Source organism: Geotrypetes seraphini, chromosome 3, assembly GCF_902459505.1.
Source record: "Geotrypetes seraphini chromosome 3, aGeoSer1.1, whole genome shotgun sequence".
NCBI classification, from domain to species: Eukaryota; Metazoa; Chordata; class Amphibia; order Gymnophiona; family Dermophiidae; genus Geotrypetes; species Geotrypetes seraphini.
Window position 1 is genome coordinate 146744609 of NC_047086.1, and position 18767 is coordinate 146763375.

Sequence of the window (18767 nt, forward strand, 5' to 3'; positions counted from 1 at the left end):
GGGGCCAAAGTAAACTGCAGCTTGCAGGGCCAGATTAAAGGGTAGGCTCAGTAGGCACATGCCTAGGGCCCAAAAATATCAGGGGGGCCCCAGAGCCAGCGTTAGGGGGGAGCAAACATGGCTGGGCCCCCCCACCCCACCCCGACTGCCTAGTAATTCAGCTTCCCTCCCTCCCTCTCCCTTGCTGCCCTCTAGCCCGCAAACGAACTGAACTCAGGCCGCGGGGCTCTAACACTGCACGCAGCAGCTTCCCTCCTTCGAAACAGGAAGCTGGCGTGCACAGTGTTAGAGTCCTGCCTGGGTTCAGTTTGCTGTAATGCTGCGCGTGCCACCTTCCCTTCGCCTCTGATATAGGAATGATATAACTTCCTGTTTGGAAGAAGGGAAGCCGCCGCCTGAAGAGTTAGAGCTCCGCAGCCTGAGTTCAGTTGCTTGCGTGCTCAGTGCCTTTGTGGATTACAATCATTGATGATGACCCATTTGGATATAAATAGCAAAGGGAGATTTGTTTACTACAGGACTTTCAGATAAGTTTGTGTGGACCCTTTTTGCTTTGTTTGAATATATTGCTCACGCTGCAGTTGACCTGTAAGAAAAAGAAATGCTTACCACTGAGTCTGAATATTGACTAAAGAAAACAGTAAAACCTTGGATTGCAAGTAATTTGGTTTGCAAGTGTTTTGCAAGACAAGCAATGTCTTGCAATACAAGTACATACAGTATACACACACCACAACTGAGCCGATGGTTCTTTTATCTTTGACACTGCAAGAATGTAGTGACTGTTCTAAACGAGCAAAGTCTTACAATATGAGTACATACAGTATACACACGTCACATCATCACAAATGAGCCGATGGATCTCTCTCTGACGCTGTGAGAGTGTAGTGACTACTCTAAATGAGCGAGGTCTTGCAATACAAGTACGTATAGTATTTTGCATTAAAGTTTTTGGATTGTGGAACGAATCGTCTGAGTTTCCACTATTTCTTATGGGGAAATTCACTTTGATATACGAGTGTTTTGGATTACAAGCATGTTTCTGGAACGAATTATGCTCACAAACCAAGGTTTGACTGTAATTAACAAATGACTTGCTAAACATGGAAAATTTTGTAAAATGACTATAAGGGCATTTGAAATATAAATATTTTAGAGGCACCTACGAAAGAAACATGTTCTAAAAAGAACAGCATTACTTGGGTCTTTATATGTGTACATACCAGCATTTAAACACATGGGGGGAGGGCGCGGGGGGGGGGGGGAGGGGAATCAGCCTCTATAGTTAGCAGTTTACAATCCATTTCCATTCACGGGCTGACCTAACCCTGAATATTCAGTGGCAGGACATGCACTGCTCCCGGCATTGAATATTTGGGAATGTTCACTTAGGGAAGAATTCATCAAAGGGTGCTAATCGGGTTAGCACACACTAAGGGCTCTTTTTACTAAGCCGCGTTAGGGCTTTAATGCATGGAATAACATGCGCTACGTTGCCGCATGCGCTAGACCTTAACGCCAGCATTGAGCTGGCGTTAGTTCTAGAAGCGTAGCGCGTGGTAATTTCCTGCATGCACTAAAAATGCTAGCGCACCTTAGTAAAAGGAGCCCTAACCGCTAAGGGCTAGTGTGCACTAACGTGACTGAGTGTGCTAATGCGCTTGGCACCTTTTGATGAATCCCCCCCCCTTAGGATCATAAATCTAGGAAAATGAACAGCAGGCCTAAGATTATAAGCAAATCTTTATGCTTCTAAATAAATACAAATTTTCAGCTGGAAACTTATGCTCATATATTTTGGCATAAAATAGGGAGCATAATACCAGAGCATAATCTTAGGAGCTCAGCTGTTTTTGAATATCAAACCCTTAGATAGCGTGTTTCCCCGAAAATAAGACCTACCATGAAAATAAGCCCTAGCATGATTTTGGGGATAGGTCTTAATATACAGTATCTTATAACAAACCTCATCGTTGGCAGCATAGGCCCCATCGCAGTTTTCTCACGCCCGGGTATTCCTCTGCCGCGTTGCTGATGACATCATCAGCAACACGGCAGAGGAACACCCGGGTGTCAGAAAGCTGCGATGGGGCCTATGCTGCCAACGATGCGATTTGTTATAAGTAAGGTACTGTATTTCGGTCTCATGGTCAAGGTTCGGATGGGTGGGAGAGATGAAAGGGTCAGCAGGGAGAGGGGAGGTGCGTGACGGCAGCGGGGGAATGGGAGTGATATAAGCTGCAAGGGTTCTGCTGCACAAGAGATGGGAAGGAGGGAGGGATATAGGTTGCAAGGGTTCTGCTGCACAGGGAGATGGGAGGGAGGGGGAGGGATAGAAAGATACTGTATAAGGGGATGGGAGGAAAGATGCTGCACATGTGGGGGAGAAAAAGGAAATAGGAAGAATTGGGATGGAGGAGAGGAAGGGAGAGATAATCATTGTACATGAAAAAAAATAAGACCTCATCAAAAATAAGACCTAGTGCCTTTTTTAAGCCCAAAATTAATATACCACGGTGTCTTATTTTCAGGGAAACATGGTAGTAAGCCATCCAGGGACAGGAAAATATCAATTCTACCTATATGTTACTTCCTTGATCTACAACTCTAAATCCAAATTCTCTTTAGAATTATTGCATGCTACTGTCTTCATTATCCTGTTCAGTCTTCAATTTATGTCCCGTCTACCAGAAAGGGTTCTTGGAGAAGAGAGAAAGCTTCTATGTGTGACTGAGATGCTTGCACAGATAGACTGCTGTTTAGTTAAAAAAGAAACAGTTCAGACACGAGCCTGAAGAAAGTGAAAAAGGTCTGTTAGCTGAACTAGAAAGCTGTAAGGAATGCAGCTTTCCCCCCAGCTGGTTCAGGGAGATAATGTAACTAACTCCATCAGATGCCCAGTGCTAATATTCTGTTCAGTAATTTCAGTTAAAAATGAATTCCTTTTTCTGGAACTGCTGTGTTGCAGAGATAGGAGATGGATTTTCTTTGCATTTAACAGTGTTCTTTTCTCTCTCTCTCTCTCTCTCTCTCTCTCTCTCTCTCAAGTGCCAAAAAAAGAAAAAACGGCTCCTGTGATTGCAAAGGAAGGAGGCAAGTTTTATTTTCAAAAATGATTTACTCATTTGGAAAAGAAGATAAATAATGTCATGTGGCCTGATTTTCAACCAAGGCAATTAAGTTTTCTGAATATTTAAACATGTTTGATTCCTATATCTAAATCTACTTAAGAATTTGGCATAATACTGAGTATTTCAAATGCAACAAATAAGCCGTGCTGATGGTGAAACCCAGATATTCAATACCACCAGCATTGAATTTCTGGGTTAAATGCAGCTGCCAAAGGCTTATTTATTTATATTCTGCATATCCTACACTCTATCTAATGTACTTGGGGCTCTTGCCCAGGGTCACAAGGAGCAGTGTGAGATTTGAACCCACAACCCCAGGGTGCTAGGGCTGTAACTGTAACCACTGCATCACATATAGTCATCAGCTGGCTAAGGCATAGCAGCCAAAGACAGACCTACTTTTCTAAATGAGCCTATCTGTCCATTAGATTTTGCCACAGCCAATATTGATGATGACCAGCTACATATGACATACGACATAGCCAGTCAACGATCCATCTGCAGACCAGGATATTCAGCGGATAGTTGGCTTAGCAGTATTTAAGTCAGTCGGGAGCTGTTCCCGGCCGGCTAAATATAATTGAATATGGGGCAGATTGCCCACCTGATATAGAATATTTAACACAATTAAATACTAATCATAACAGAATCTGAATATTGCATATAATCTTTGGTACACTGGGAGGTGGTCTGAAAAATCATCCTGGGCCCAATATTCAAAACAATTGAGCTGGCCCCTGACCAGTTATATCACTTGGTTGATGCTAGCTGCTAATATTAGTAACCACCACACAGGTTAAATTGAAATCAATGATAAATCAAAGAATAACGCTTCTATCCTATAATAAAACTTGGATGCCCCTTAAACCACCATTTACTATTTAAATCAACTGTGTAGAGATAGAAATAAATATCCTTAATGTCTACATCCAACCCACTGCTATAAGATAGGGAGGACGAAGCCTCAGAACCCCACCTCCACCTTGATAAGTTTTGGTAGCTCTTTAAAAATTACTTTTTCTCCCACGCACTTCTGTTTTGTGCCGAATTGTCGGCGCGATGGTGTCTGGCGCATGATTATCCCGTCACCGCCCTAAAATACTTGTTTTAAAAATATAGGGCTTGTGTTACATAGAAACATAGAAATAGACGGCAGATAAGGGCCACGGCCCATCTAGTCTGCCCACCTTAATGACCCACCCCTACCTTTCTCTGTGAAGAGAACCCACGTGACGATCCCATTTTGTCTTAAAATCGGGCACGCTGCTGGCCTCAATCACCTGAAGTGGAAGACCATTCCAGCGATCTACCACTCTTTCGGTGAAAAAGTATTTTCTGGTGTCACCGTGCAGCTTCCCTCCTCTGATTTTCCACGGAAGCCCTCTTGTAGCCGTGGGACCTTTGAAAAAGAAGATATCTTCTTCCACCTTGATGCGGCCCGTGAGATATTTGAACGTCTCGATCATGTCTCCCCAAAGAAAAAAAGATCCAGGGGCCTGTAGATCAGGGCTGTTACTGGAAAAGGCACTGCTCAGTTCATTTGGTTTCTTTATACTGCAGTAATGTTAGGCTATAGTGATAAATGCATCATTAGTTTTTATAGGCATTTCCCCTCATCATTTGCGTGTTATCTTTCAAGCCAGCAGTTCACTAAAGTGTCAGGACACCCTTAGCCAGATAACAGGGCTACAGGCTGCTTTAATTTTGACTCTGGGCTAGAGAGAGCAATTTGCGGACAGATTAAACAACCTATATCTGGCTATGAAGAAGTAGATACATCAAGAAAATATCAAAAATGGATGTGACCTTTGAGGTTATAAGCTGGTGAAAGCAAGCTTTCACTGGTTTTTACCAGACTCTCTGTATAGCAGCCTCAATAACATGCTGGTGCACTTTTGCACTCCTTGATCACTGCATTATTCTGCATGTCTTTCTTGTGAAAAGAAACGCTTGCTTGGTATTTGTAGATAGGAAGTAATTTTGAATCAATATATAGCGAACTCTATTCAGAGAGACATTTTGCTGTCCAAGGAGGCTGAAAGGAAGAGTTTTTAAAACAAATATTTGTACCACACCTTCAAATTGCATAGCAATATCTTCTTATGAACCCCCTGTGAAAAATGTATAAGCCAATGTGACTGTTTTAGTAATTTAGCTAGATACACATTTTATTGCATGTACTGTATGTGAAATATAGGTAGAAACAAGAGTTGTCCAGAAAGCTTAGAGATGGAAGGTCCCTATGGCCATAATTGGCAGGTTCCATTGTGCACACTGCAGTGTTCAGAAAACCACAAGCAAAGAGTAGTTGAAAGAAAATGCATTATTGATAAAGGTCAGGCATGCTGCCTGTCCATTGTCTCTTTTCTAAGAATCTTCACACAATACAGTAGTTGGGATTCTACACTGTTGTCCCTGATTGACAGTCCTGCCTCCTCTTTTGTCATTGCTTTCCCCCAAAAGTTGAAATTTCACAGCACTATAAATGCCAAGTTCAGTCTTGGATGAGCTCTTAGTGTGCCCACATGCACATGGGGATTAGAATAAGGAGTCTAACGTTCAGTAACATTTCTCAGATTTAGGAAAAACACTATGGGCAGAAGTGACAAATTTGTTTCTGGAACTTAAAGAGGGAATTCTGTAAATGGTGCTCAAAAACAGGTGCTTGAAAAGATCAGTGCTAAGTTTTATTTGAATATTAGATAGAAAGTGCACCCTTTATAGAATAGCACTTAGGACCAAATTCTATACATGACATCCTGATTTTAGGCGGTGGTAGGTGTCCTACCACTGTCTAACCAGCCAATCAGGACCCACATATTTTTAAAAAACAATCCAAGGCAGGCCGCCTATACCATAGGCATCTGTCACTGTTGAGATGTGTATGGACGCTTAAGCTCGCAGAAGGTTAGGCGTGGGCGCGGTTTCATCTCAACATCCCCCTGACACTCTCCAACTCTACCCTGATACCCCCAAGATCCCCTGACACTCCATGACTCTATCCCCAAAACTCCCTGACACCCCCAAGATCCCCCTGTCACTCCAGATACCCCAAGACCTCCCTGCCACCCCCTTCTACCCCCCATATCTTTATCTGATGACCGGAAAGAGGCATGGTTATTTCCTCCTGCCGGCAGGCCCACGACTGAAAAATGGCAGGCCTTCCCCTTCCAATAGGAGGGGGCTTAAGCACCTAAGCCAACTGGAGTCTTAGACCTCCTTCCCAATGCATGGGAAGGTAGCTGGCCAATCGGAGTCTTAAGCCACTTCCAGTGCATTCTGGAATGCACCAAGGAGGGGCCTAAGGCCTTGATTGGCTCAGATGCTTAAGGCCCCATAGGCATATGAGGGGCCTTAGGCAACCTGTGCCCAACTCTGGGTGCATGCTCAAACCTGGTGTGAATCTTGGCACCCAAGTTATGTGTGCCACATTTTAGATGACGGGAGTGACTATTACTGCTTTTTTGTTCCTTAAAGCAAAAATATCTCAGGGGAAGATACACTAATATTGGTGATAAAATCCAATGGGCTGCTGTCGTGGCTGTAATGTAATGATTTCAAAAAGCCGAGTGATTCTCAAAAAAATGTGCATGTAAATGAGCTTCATGGAGGGTCACTGAATATACATGAGACAAATCACAGATGATAGCGATCAGCACATGCACAGAATAGACCATGGAAAGAAGCATAAATGTGCACATGTGCCAGGAAAAGCTATGCCATAGGCATACATATTGGTGGAATGGACAGATATGAGGGGCAAAAAACAACCAGCGCTATTGGATGGAAGGAAAGGGAAGGGAGGGGAGGGGAGGGAAGGTGCAAGCGATAACTTTCAACATCCACGGATAAGACATGTCTTTAATACATGCCTTTTCCCCCAAAACTACTATAATTTATGTGAATGGTATACTTTTTTAAAAAAATTTACGATGAACCAAAGCCAGAAACGCATGTCTGAGATGTGCTTTGTACAGTACCAGCACCCCCGAGTCAACTGGTAATTTTTAGTTATCAAAATGATGTATGTCTGTATTAAAATTGCATTCTGTTCTGTCTGTTTGTTGTTACAAAAATTAAAAAAAAAATATTGAAAAAGAAAAAAAACAAAAACTATATTTTATGTGACTGGTGTATTTTTAAAATTTATTTTTATAATGAGCCACAGCCAGAAACACACACCTGAGATGCATTATGCGCAGTACCTGCACCCCTGGACCAGCCGGTAATATTGAGTCATCAAAAGCCGGTGCCGCGCTTGGAGAATTACCTGGATAGAGAATTGCCCGGAGTGCTTGTTTAAATATTGAGGAGCTCATTTTATTACCACTTTAATATTCATGAGCTAATTTGCATGGCAGAGTCAGAAGCTCAGAAAAGACCACAGTGAGCTATTTTGAAAATCGGCCAGTAAAATACTGCCATCGTTAAATGCACTGTAAGTTTTGAGAATCTGCTCCTCAGAGGCAAAAATATATTGTTTATTTTCTTATTCTAATTGCCAAGAATGGGGGGAAAAAATGCCTAGAAACAGCAATCTGCAAAAAAAAAAAAAAAGTTTTAACTGAGTTTTCTTAACGAGGATATGGCACAGTGACTTAAGAAACAGCAAACCTGCATTTACAGAACTGGCTATGTTGTCTTCCAAGGGATGCTTGCTTGCTGGATTTAGACTTGAAGTTTCAGTAATGAGGAAGTCACTGAACCTTGACTAGCCTGGCAAAGGTAGGTCATCTTTTGAACAGTTGCCTATGGATTAAGCAAGGTGGCACAAGAATGGATTATGCAGTGTTTATCACTGAAACCAGCTCATTAGTCACTGCCATTTGTAGGTGACTTCTGCAGTGCATGCCGTTCCTTCCGAATGCTACACTAGTGGCTGTAGGCATTTTTGCTGAATGTCCTCAGAGGGAGTTTTCACAGCAATAACAGAGAAAAGTAAGGCAAAAATACAGCACACAAATTAGGTACAACACATTTTATTGTTACCAACACTGTAGCCAAGTCTGGAATTTAATTCTAGCTGATTCATGTCTTATTTTAAACAGATTTCTAGCATTCAACTAGTTTTACATGCCAATATTATGTCATGGTTTACTCACTGGAAAAAATTCCAGGGGAAAAATATATACCCAGGTAATTTTATAAAGCATTTTCTGCATGTAAACACAGCTATTATAAAACTGTGTTGGTAGTACTAATGAGTATACATTAGAACAGCGTTCTTCAACCTTTCTACACCAATGGACCGGCGGAAATAAAATAATTATTTCATAGACTAGCAAACTACTAAGAGCTCGGTCCCCGCCAACCATCTGACCCCATCTGCACAAGCCTTACAAATAGTTATGATTTTATATTGAACGTATTTTATTAAAGTATAAAAATAAACAATATTCTGTACAATTGTCATTTTATAAATACAAATAATACAGAGCAAGGATCAACAAAACCCCTGTCTCCCCTCCCCTCCACATATATCCCATCTACTATCAAGAAAACTGAATAAGCCAAATTATTACAGAATGGTACACAGAAATATAATGCTTACAGAATATCGCAGTCACACATGACAGGAATAGTGTTAGGGGAATGCAACTAGGGCAACTGCCCCTGGTCAGAGAGAGCCCTAAGCCAGCTAGAAGCTAAAGAAGCACTGCCTAGGCTTTGCAGTCCCCAGTTATGTCGAATACCAACTCTAGCAGGATGCATATTTCAAATCTGATATATTCTAATCACAAAATAGAAATAAAATTATTTTTTTTCTACCTTTTGTCATCTCTGGTTTCTTCTTTCATCGTCTTTTCACTCTGTTCCTTCCAGCATCTGCCCTCTGTCTCTTCAATCCAGCATCTGCCCCTTCCATATGGTATCTGCGTTCTTTCTATGCCCCTGTCCCCTTTCCATCCAGCCTGTGCCCCCTCTTTCCTTTTTACATGATTCATTCTGCTCTCTTCATTTTTATCTCTCTTATACCAGATCTAGCATCTTTGTCCCTCTCTCCTTTTTTCTCTGCTGACCCCCTTCCCAGCATCAATCTCTCTCTACTTTTTCATTCCTCTGTCTCTCCCCTTTCCCTCATCTGATCTCTCCATTCCATCCTGACCTCTTCCCCGCCTCTAATCTCCCTGCCAGCTGTTTCCTTCTTATTTTTCTCCTCCCCTGTCCAGCAGTACCCCTTCTCCCTTTCCTCCTCCCCTTATCCAACAGTAACTCTCTTCCCTTCCCTTTCCCTCCTCCCCTGTCAGCAGTACCCCTTCTCTCTTCCCTCATCCCCCTTATCCAATAGTAACTCTCTTCCCTTCCCTTTCCCTCCTCCTCTGTCCAGGAGTACCCCTTCTCCAGCAAATTTTTCCTCTCTCTAGCTTAGCGGCAGCTCTGTGTACTTTAAACTTCACCACAGAGCTTCCGCTAGCAGTAGTTTAGATGTGGTTTCATCAGGCAGCCTCAGGGCTTTGCTAGGCCGGCCCACTTCAATGATGCGAGGTGGACCAACCTAGCAAGGGCCCCGAGGCTGCCTCATGAAATCATGGCTAAACTACTGCAAGCGGTAGTTGTGTGCAGAAGTTAAAAGCACACAGAGATGCCGCTGCTGGTCCGGCATACATAGCGATAAAGGCAGGAGGCCCGGAATACACAGCAATGGCAGGAGACATAAGCAGATGGAATCCTGGCGAAGGCAGAAGGCATGAGTCCTGGCATACGCAACAGAAACAGGAAGTTGCAATTCAGCTGACGCAGGCAACGAAGCCTCTCTTCCTGCTCAGTGTGCAGTTTGTGGAGGGGACCCGAATCCTTCGGAGACCGTCAGTTAATATTTGTGGACCTGCATTAGAGAACGACATGGTGACAAAATTCATCACCGTTCCCGTTCCCGCGGATAACTGCAGGAAACCATCCCGTGTCATTCTTTAGAGTCTATCTCAACTTCAATCCTTCTACACCAGCATTCTTCAATTCAAGGCTTGAGGGTTAATGGTTTACCCATTCATATTCTGATTCTTCCCTCTGTCCTTAAAGAATGACATAGAAATGGTTTCCTGCGATTATCCACGGGGACGGGAATGATGATGAATTTTTTTACCATGTCATTCTCTAGCATGGATATATGTTCTTGACGACATTATTTTGGGTGGTGCCAGGGTGGAGCTCTGATCTATTTGTTATTTACTGTATAAAATATACTCGTACCAGTGGCGTACTATAGGCAGGGGGAGGTTTCACAGCCGGCCAGCTGGGTCCCGAACCTCCCACGCTGCTCTAAAGGTCACCTGCACCTCATTGCAGCTGCCGTACATATTCCGAAGCAGAATCGGCAGCCGCACTGAAGTGCAGGAAGGTCCCGCGATGACTGCCGTCTGCCGTCTCTACTCCGGAAGACGTAAGTGACATTGGAAGGGGTAAACCGGCAGCCATAGTGATTGCGGGAACTTGCTTCAACTCCCTGCATCTACCGGCCCACCCCCTCCAACGTCACTTACCTCTTCCGGAGCAGAGGTAGCAGAAGCAATCATTGCGGGACCTTGCTGGTTTGGAGGGAGAGAGGAACATAGAAGGGGTAGAGGGAGAGAAAGGGGGTCAGCGTAGTATGGAAGGGTGGTGGAAGGAGAGAAAGGGGAAGATGCTGATGAAATTGGTGTGCAGGGAAAGGAGAGAGATACATAAGGGGGAAGGATATTGGATGGAATTGGTTTGGAGGAAAAGAAAGGGGCAGATGCTCATGGAATTAGTGTGCAGGGAAAGGGGAGAGAGACATAAGGGGGAAGGATACTGGATGAAATTGGGTCAGAGGGAAAGAAAAGGGCAGATGTTGATGGAAGTAAGGGGAAGGGAGAGGAGAGAGTAAAATGCAAGACCATGGGGGTGTGGGAGAAGGAAGGGAAGTAGAGGAGAGGAGAGATGCCAGCCCATTGGAGGAGGGAAGGAAAGAAGATGGATGCCAGGCTAATGGGGGGTGAAGGGAGAAATGGAAGGGGGAGGCATAAAGTTTCTGGAAGGGGAATAGAAGGAGAGAAGATGCCATATAGAAGGGGCAGAGAAAGGGTAGACAGTGGATGAAAGGAAGAGAGTGACAAGAAGATGAGGAAAGCAGAAACCAGAGAAGACAAGGTAGAAAAATAATTCTATTTATTTATTTGCTTTAAGGGAGAAGCATCGCTGTTTCTGTGGTGTTGCATTGTATGCAGAGTCCAGCTTCTTGGTGGTTCAATTTAACCTTTGTCTACATATTTCTATTTTATCCCCCCTTTTACAAAACTGTAGAGTGTTTATTAGCGCCAGCCATGGTAGTAACAGCTCTGATGCTCAGAATTCTATGAGATTTAGGGTTGTTGTTGCTTTTTTAGGGGGGGAGGGGGTGGGGGTTGCTGTTATTATAAACCTTATTAAACACATTTGAACTTAAAAAAAAACACATTAGGTATAAATGTAAGTGAATAAATGTCTTGGGTTATTCTCATGGTGCATCTCTCCTATGCTTCCCTCTCTCTTTTTCTCTCTAGAGATGTTTCTTTCCCTTTTCACCTCTGATTCTCTCTTTCTCTACAGAGATGCTTCTTCCCTCTCCCTCTGTCTTGTGCTCTCTCCATCTTCTCTCTAGATTATCTCCCTTTTTCATCCCCTTTTTTCTATCTTCTCACACATTCTCACTCAGGGGAGGAGACATAGGCATCCTGGGACTGTCTGCCAAGTCTCTTCCCTGAAGAAGCCCTTTTCTGGAAACGTCAATCGCTCCTCCTAAACTTACTTGCTCCACTTCATCACTGACGCTGAAACCGTGGATTGAAGACAAAGTTTTATTTTATTTTTCTTTCCAGCTTATGATTTATCTTTAATCTTATCTATTGTTTTGCCTTTTGTCTTTGTTTTGTTCTATTTCTATCATTTAAATTTCTCCAGAATTCTACTGTTCAACGGCTCCCCCTTCTGCTTCTATTCCTTTCTCTCCTCTCTTCTACCTTCCAAAGTATTTAGATCAATGCTGTCTTGTTAAAATGTTTATTTTATTTTTATTTTTCCTCTAACTCTACTTTTCACTTCTCTATTACCCTCCAGGTACTTTAGTTAGATTGTGAGCCTTCGGGACAGTAAGGGAATTTTTCAAGTACCTTTCCTATTTCTAATCTTAATGTATATTTTCTGTAAACCGCTTAGAACCTAACGGATGTAGCGGTATATAAGAAATAAATTACATTACATTATATTACATTTTTCCCTCTTTCTAGAGATGTTACTGTTTTACACATCCTGCTGTCCTATCTCTCCGTTACACTGTCAATGCTTTTCTCCATCTTTTTAACCCCCTTTTCTCAGCTATTCCCTTTTTTCTCCCTCCCACTAAGAATTCTCCACTTCTTATCCCCTCCTTTTTTTTCCTACTACTAATATACACACAAAACCCCCAATACTCATGCTCACCCTCACCCTAAAAACTTCCCTCACCCTTCTAACTTGCTCTCTCTCCCTGCAATCATCTGCTCCATGATCTTATTTTTTTCTTCCCTTCAGAGAAGATAATATTTCAAAGATAAACATAAAACACGATACAGATATGTGTATATAGGGTGACGTATATAGACGTGTACTGTATAGTTGAACGGACCAAACTCCTTAGGAGGTGTGTAAATATTGTGTACTTAGCTGCAATAGTAAACCTAATATTAGATGTGAATATACATAGGACAATTGATTTGGTATAAACATATGCATATAAGTAGGATGATCAATGTGCCAGTAATATAAGTAGGATGATTGATTATAGTATAGTTATGCCGGTATTAATAACTCTGGTTTGTAACACTGTTACTGAAGCCCCTGTAACTCAGTATAGAGCCCATGTATTATAACACCTCGCAGAAGCTCTTAGTAACTCTGTATTGTAATACCTTTACAGAAGCTCATGCAAACCATTCTGAATTGACTACCCAGTCATTAATAGCAGTATAGAAGCTCACAATAAACAATAGAGATGCCTATTGTAGGCAATGTCTTTCCTTTTGCCTATTTTAAATATATTTATACTCCTGTGTAATTTGCATAGCATTATTTTCTGCTTTATATGCATAAAAATAACAGGGCAGTTTTCATACTGCCTGCATAGTTGCAAAGTGTATGAAGTGTTTTCACCCACAGACTTTGCAGCAATTTTCAAACTAAAAATGCACAAGTATTTTCACTTTGAAAATTGCCTAAAGCTAAAGTATCTGTGCTACACAACACGATGGACAATTAACAACATATCAGGTCTGAAATGTGGTAGCAGTGGCTGCCTGCATTAAGTATGTTTTGTTTTGTTTTGTTTTTGAAAACTGTTTAGGACGGTGTAACGTGTTAGAAATAAATTAATAAAGCATGGATTCTTAAATTGATTAGAAGTCATCATGAATATTGTACAAAGGAAGCCATGAAAGTTAGAGACAGAAATCTCAGAAGTTTTTAAGCAATAAGATCACTGTTGGGGCTTTGTTCAGAGTGATGCTACCGAGGGAGGATTAGAAATTAATTTTACAATCACAAAATCTGGAGGAGTGTGTGGCGCAGTGGCTGAAGCTATAGCCTCAGAACTCTGGGGTTATAGGTTCAAACCCCGCGCTGCTCCTTGTGATCCTAGGCAAGTCACTTAAATCTCCATAGCCCCAGGTATGTTAGATAGATTGTGAGCCCACCGGGACAGATAGGGAAAATGCTTGAGTACCTGATTGTAAACCGCTTAGATATCCTTGATAGGCGGTATATAAAATCCTAATAAACTTAAAAAATGAATATTGCTGATGTAGTTTTTGCTTTATTTACTTCTAATATTAATTATTTCTAGAGTGCTACCAGATGTACGCAGCGCTGTACAGAGTTACAAAGGAGAAAGTCCCTGCTCAAATGAGCTTACAAACTAAACAATCAAGACAAATAAACAGGATGCCAGGGTAGGGGTTACAGCCTACTTTTGAATAAGGGAAGGGGCATGGTGGACGGACTCAGGAAGTTTATTCCAGGCATACAGGGCAGCAAGCTGAAACATAGGCGTCGGAATGGGGGAGGCCACAGGGGCCATTGCCTCCCCCCAAATTCTCAGTCACTGTTTTTAGCCCTCTCACCCACCCTTCTCCTGGTGTTATGCTTAAATCTTCAGGCAGCTTCTGTGCAGCCGCCATGCAGCGTCAAACAGCAGGCCTGACCCGAAACCCTTCATTCTACTTCCGGGGGCAGGCCTGCTCGTGGACACTGCGTAGCAGCTGCTGAATATTTAAAACTAAAGTACCAGGAGAAGGTGGATGGGGAACTCAGGAGCTATTGAGAGGTTGTGCGCCAGGGCAGAGCTCCTAGGCCTCCTCAAACAAAGCAGCGTTCCGCTGCCTATGAGCTGAAAGGAACAAAGTCTGGAATTGGAAGTGGAGAAGAGTACAGATTAAAGAAATTTGTCTGAGGAACAGAATTCATAGGGAGGTGTCTAAGGAGAGAGATGAGAGGAGAGATACTGAGGCACTGCAGAAGAAACACACTTATAGGTTGGTAATAGGAGTTTGAACTGTATGCGAAGGCAGATAGGGAACCAATGAAGTACGGTAATTTGAGGATAAGGGTGAGGTGAGTATAGTGAGGTTGGCAGAAGATAAGTTGTACAGCAGAATTTTGTACAAATTATTTATTTTAGACTTCATTTTAGTACCAGATGAACAAGAGGACTTCTCTATAACAGCAAATAATCACAGGATTCTGTGGGTAATCCATGCTAACCTTAGTGCTAGGCAGAGATTATCACCAGAAATATAAAACTTAAGCAGTAACTCCAATGATTAATAAGTAACTAGGGCACGTAGCTGCTTGTGACTTTTGAGGAAGAACTATAACAGAGGCCAAGGTTAGTTCTAGAACAATCTTCATTTAATTTTCCAGTAATACATATTTAAGTAGTTTCTCAGTAGATGAGTTCAGTGGTTGTCAAATACAATTTATTTAGCAGGTTACAACTAATTTCAAATCAGTTTCTAAACTTACTAATAAACGAAAATTATAGTGGATAAGCCCAGCAGAGTCACAGGTGGACATAGGCTCTTGGTTAGAATGTATAAAGCTCTTCCCTTGCATGCTGGCAAGATGAAGCTGAAATAATAGACTGACTCATGCTGGATGTTTGCCCAGATCCAACCTGTTTTGTATTAAAATCTGAGATATCAGGCCTGTTCAGATTTGCCTGGCTCATGATGGGTAGCATACATTTTTAAGGTGAATCAATTTGATTTTGTCCAGCACAACAGATGCGTGGGTTATGATTTGGTGAAAGAAGGAAACAGAGAAAAATAAAGGCAGATAAAGATCATATGGTCTATCCAGTTTGCCCATCCCTGACATCTACTCTTCCTTTCACTTCCTTAGAGATCCTATGGATTTGATCCAAGCTTCCTTGAATTCAGATGCAATTTTTGTCTCCATCACCTCCACTGGGAGGCCGCTCCACAAATTCACTATCCTTTCCTCAGGTTACTTCTGACACTGTCTTCTTTTACCTTCATCCTATGCCCCCTCATTCCAGAGCTTCCTTTCAATTGAAAAAAGATTCACCTCCTCTACATTTTTGCCATATAGGTATTTAAATGCCTTTATCATATCTCCCTTCTCCCATCTTTCTTCCAAATTATATATATTTAAGTCTGCCCTCATATACTTTATGACAAAGACCACTGATAATTTTAATGGCTGCCCTTTTTACCGACTCCATCCTATTTATATCTTTTTGAAGGTGCAATCTCCAGAATTGTACGCAGTATTCTAAATGAGGTCTTATCAGAGCCATACAAGGACAATATCTTCTCTTTCCTACTGGCCATTCCTCTAGTTCCTAAGCTCTTCCTTAATTTTACTTTTGTGGAAGGGACTTCAAATGTCTTTCTCCAGTCCTCTGGGACCATTCTTGACTCTAGAGAAGCATTGAAAAGGTATGCCAATGGAGCCGCCAGAACTTTTTTAAGCTCCTTCAGTACCCTTGGATGTATGCCACCCAGCCCATTGTTTTGTCCACCTTTAATTTAGCTAGCTTCTCACAAACACATTCATCTGAAAATCATACAGTCCTATTTGTGTTTGTCTTCTGTGGTCCTGCTCCTGACCCTTCAGCTATGAACACAGAACAGAAATATTTGTTAAACAATTCCACCATATCTTTATCAGCTTCTACATATTCCTCTCCTTCACCTTTGAGTTTCACAATGCTATTGTTACAGTTGCTCCTATCACTAACACACCTAAATAATGTCTTGCCCCCCCCCCCCATTTTTTTCTTTAATTTGCATCTTTACTCTCCTGACTACTCTACCAGCTTCTTATAGCTTTTTCAGGTATTGTTGCCTGTCTTTCTCTTTCTGAATTCTCTTGTAGTTTATGAAAGCTAGCCTCTTTTTCCTTAACTTTTCAGCTACGACTTTTGAGAACCAGAGTGGCCTTCTTTTCTTCTTACTTTTATTTATTTTCCTATCAATGAGGTTTGTTGCTCTTACAATAGCTCCTTTCAGTTTTGCCCACTGCTTTCCTACTTCTTCTAGATGTTCCCATCTAGCCTAGAACCTTCACTTTTGATTGAATCCTCTTCATACCTATCTTAATATTAAACCAAACTATCTGGTGATCTCTGAATGTCTGGTGGTTTAATATTATATGATCACCTTCTATAACATCAGAAACACTCTCCCCATTCATATGGCTCAATCCCACATGGGTTCTATTACTGTAGAGAATTCAAGATCTCCGTACTTCTAAAAGACTCCTCAATAGGGATACCCCAATTAAAAACTGGCAATTTAAATCATCTATTAGTAGTACTTTCCCTTTCACGGCTATATTTTTAATATCCAATTAAATCTCTGTCCACTTATTCTATCTATGTTTGAGGTCTGTATATCACACCAATGCAAATACATTTTCCATTCCTACTTTCCTTCATAAAATACTAACACAACCAGCAGAGGAGTAGATGAGGGAGCAGACTTTTTTTTTTAAATAGGCACCAGAGGGGTAGGTAAACCACAACATCCCACAATAAAGAAGGTACAACTAGACACTCTTGGAAAAGAGGGTTATGTGTCATCCTAGTGCTGATAATTGAAATGTCTTTTTAAATGTAACTAGGGACAATTTAGGCCTCTGTATGTCGCTGTGCATCCAAAGCTGAAAGGGTCATTTTTGGAGGAGTGGTGAAGGCGGGATTTGGGCAGGACGTAGGCTGACCTAGACTTAGTCATACCGCGGGGATAATCAAAAGTTTTATGAGGCTGCCTGGATGGAACTTATTTGTTATGACTTAGGCAATCTAAAAACAGGTCTAAGTGCCTAGAAGATATCTAAAAGTGACCAGATAACTGCTGTAGACACAAAGTACAGACCTCCCCACACTCCCCCAGTGATCATTGACCCCTCTCACACCACCATAAAAATCAGAATAAAAATGTACATACCTGTCTCCGGAACATCAGTATCTGCTGTAGGAAAGCCTAGTAGAGCTGCATAGAGGTCTTCTAAGTAGCCTGGAAGGTGAGCTATTCAATGGACTGTCAACAAAAAATCTCCAGTGCCTACAATGGGCACAAAACGCAGTGATTAGACTCCTAAAAACCTTCATGTTCAAGACCATGTCTCAGAAGCATTATCAGTTCACTGGCTACCCATCACCAAATGCTGTACCTTCAAGGGCTTAGTAACAGCATACAAGTCCTTACACAACTTGGCACCCAACTACATATCAGCCAAAGTTCCTCCAAACACACCAAGCAGACCAAGAGGAAACACATCTGCAAATATCACCAGGGTGCACCCTCCAACTCTAAACGTCGTTCCTACTCCCACTTCATACTTAGCTATTAGAATCAACTATCCCCCCACATCAGATCCCTTAATGAGCTCCTGAGCTTCAGGAGAGCAATAAAAACCTACCTCTTCCCCAAATTACCACCTATGTAAATTAACTGAAGAGATCAACTGCATCTTAATTTACATGATCAGACTGTATACTAATTTTGACCCTCTGTATATGTCAAACCAAGATGACCAAAGACTACTACAACAAAGAACAGGAGAACCAAATCCACAAAACTCAATAACATAAAACAAGGAGTGGAGATGTCCAATGAAAACTGGTGGATTCATTCTTTCTTAAAAAGTCCTTTATTCATCCAAAAAACCTCAGTGACTCGACATGTACTTGTTTCGGCCAAATCAGCCTGCTTCAGGAGTCTTAAAGATCTTCAGAATGAAGTGATCTTAAAAAAAAAGGACTTCCTAGTCATTCATTTTATACCAGTTTTCATTGGACATCCCCACTTCTTGTTTATGTCAAAGACTACTGCACACATGTAAATTGGCATTGTTTGTCTAAGCATTATGCTTGTTAACTAAAAATGACCAGATTGTATGCTAACTTTGACCCTCTGTCAAACCAAGACAACCTAAGACTACTGTACACATGTAAACTCACAATCTGCTTGTCTACGCATTATGTATGTTAACTTGTAACCCGTTCTGAGCTCTTCGGGGAGGATGCGATATAAAACAAACCAAATAAAAAAACAAGCTGACTCATGCTGCAAAACACACACACACACACACAAACAGTTTTTTAAGGTGCCGGTTGTAAGGGGCTGCTGACCCTGGCAT

The 18767-nt window shown here is 41.8% G+C and overlaps 1 protein-coding gene across 46 annotated transcripts in view; it reads left to right on the forward strand.

The window, feature by feature from the left end:
• TRDN (triadin) overlaps nucleotides 1–18767 on the forward strand; it is a 597259-nt gene that overhangs the window by 336757 nt on the left and 241735 nt on the right. For all 46 annotated transcript variants that reach the window (XM_033935829.1, XM_033935830.1, XM_033935836.1 and 43 more), the window contains one exon: nucleotides 3049–3093. In XM_033935829.1, the coding sequence (XP_033791720.1) occupies nucleotides 3049–3093 (45 nt within the window). The remainder of the gene's footprint in view (nucleotides 1–3048; nucleotides 3094–18767) is intronic.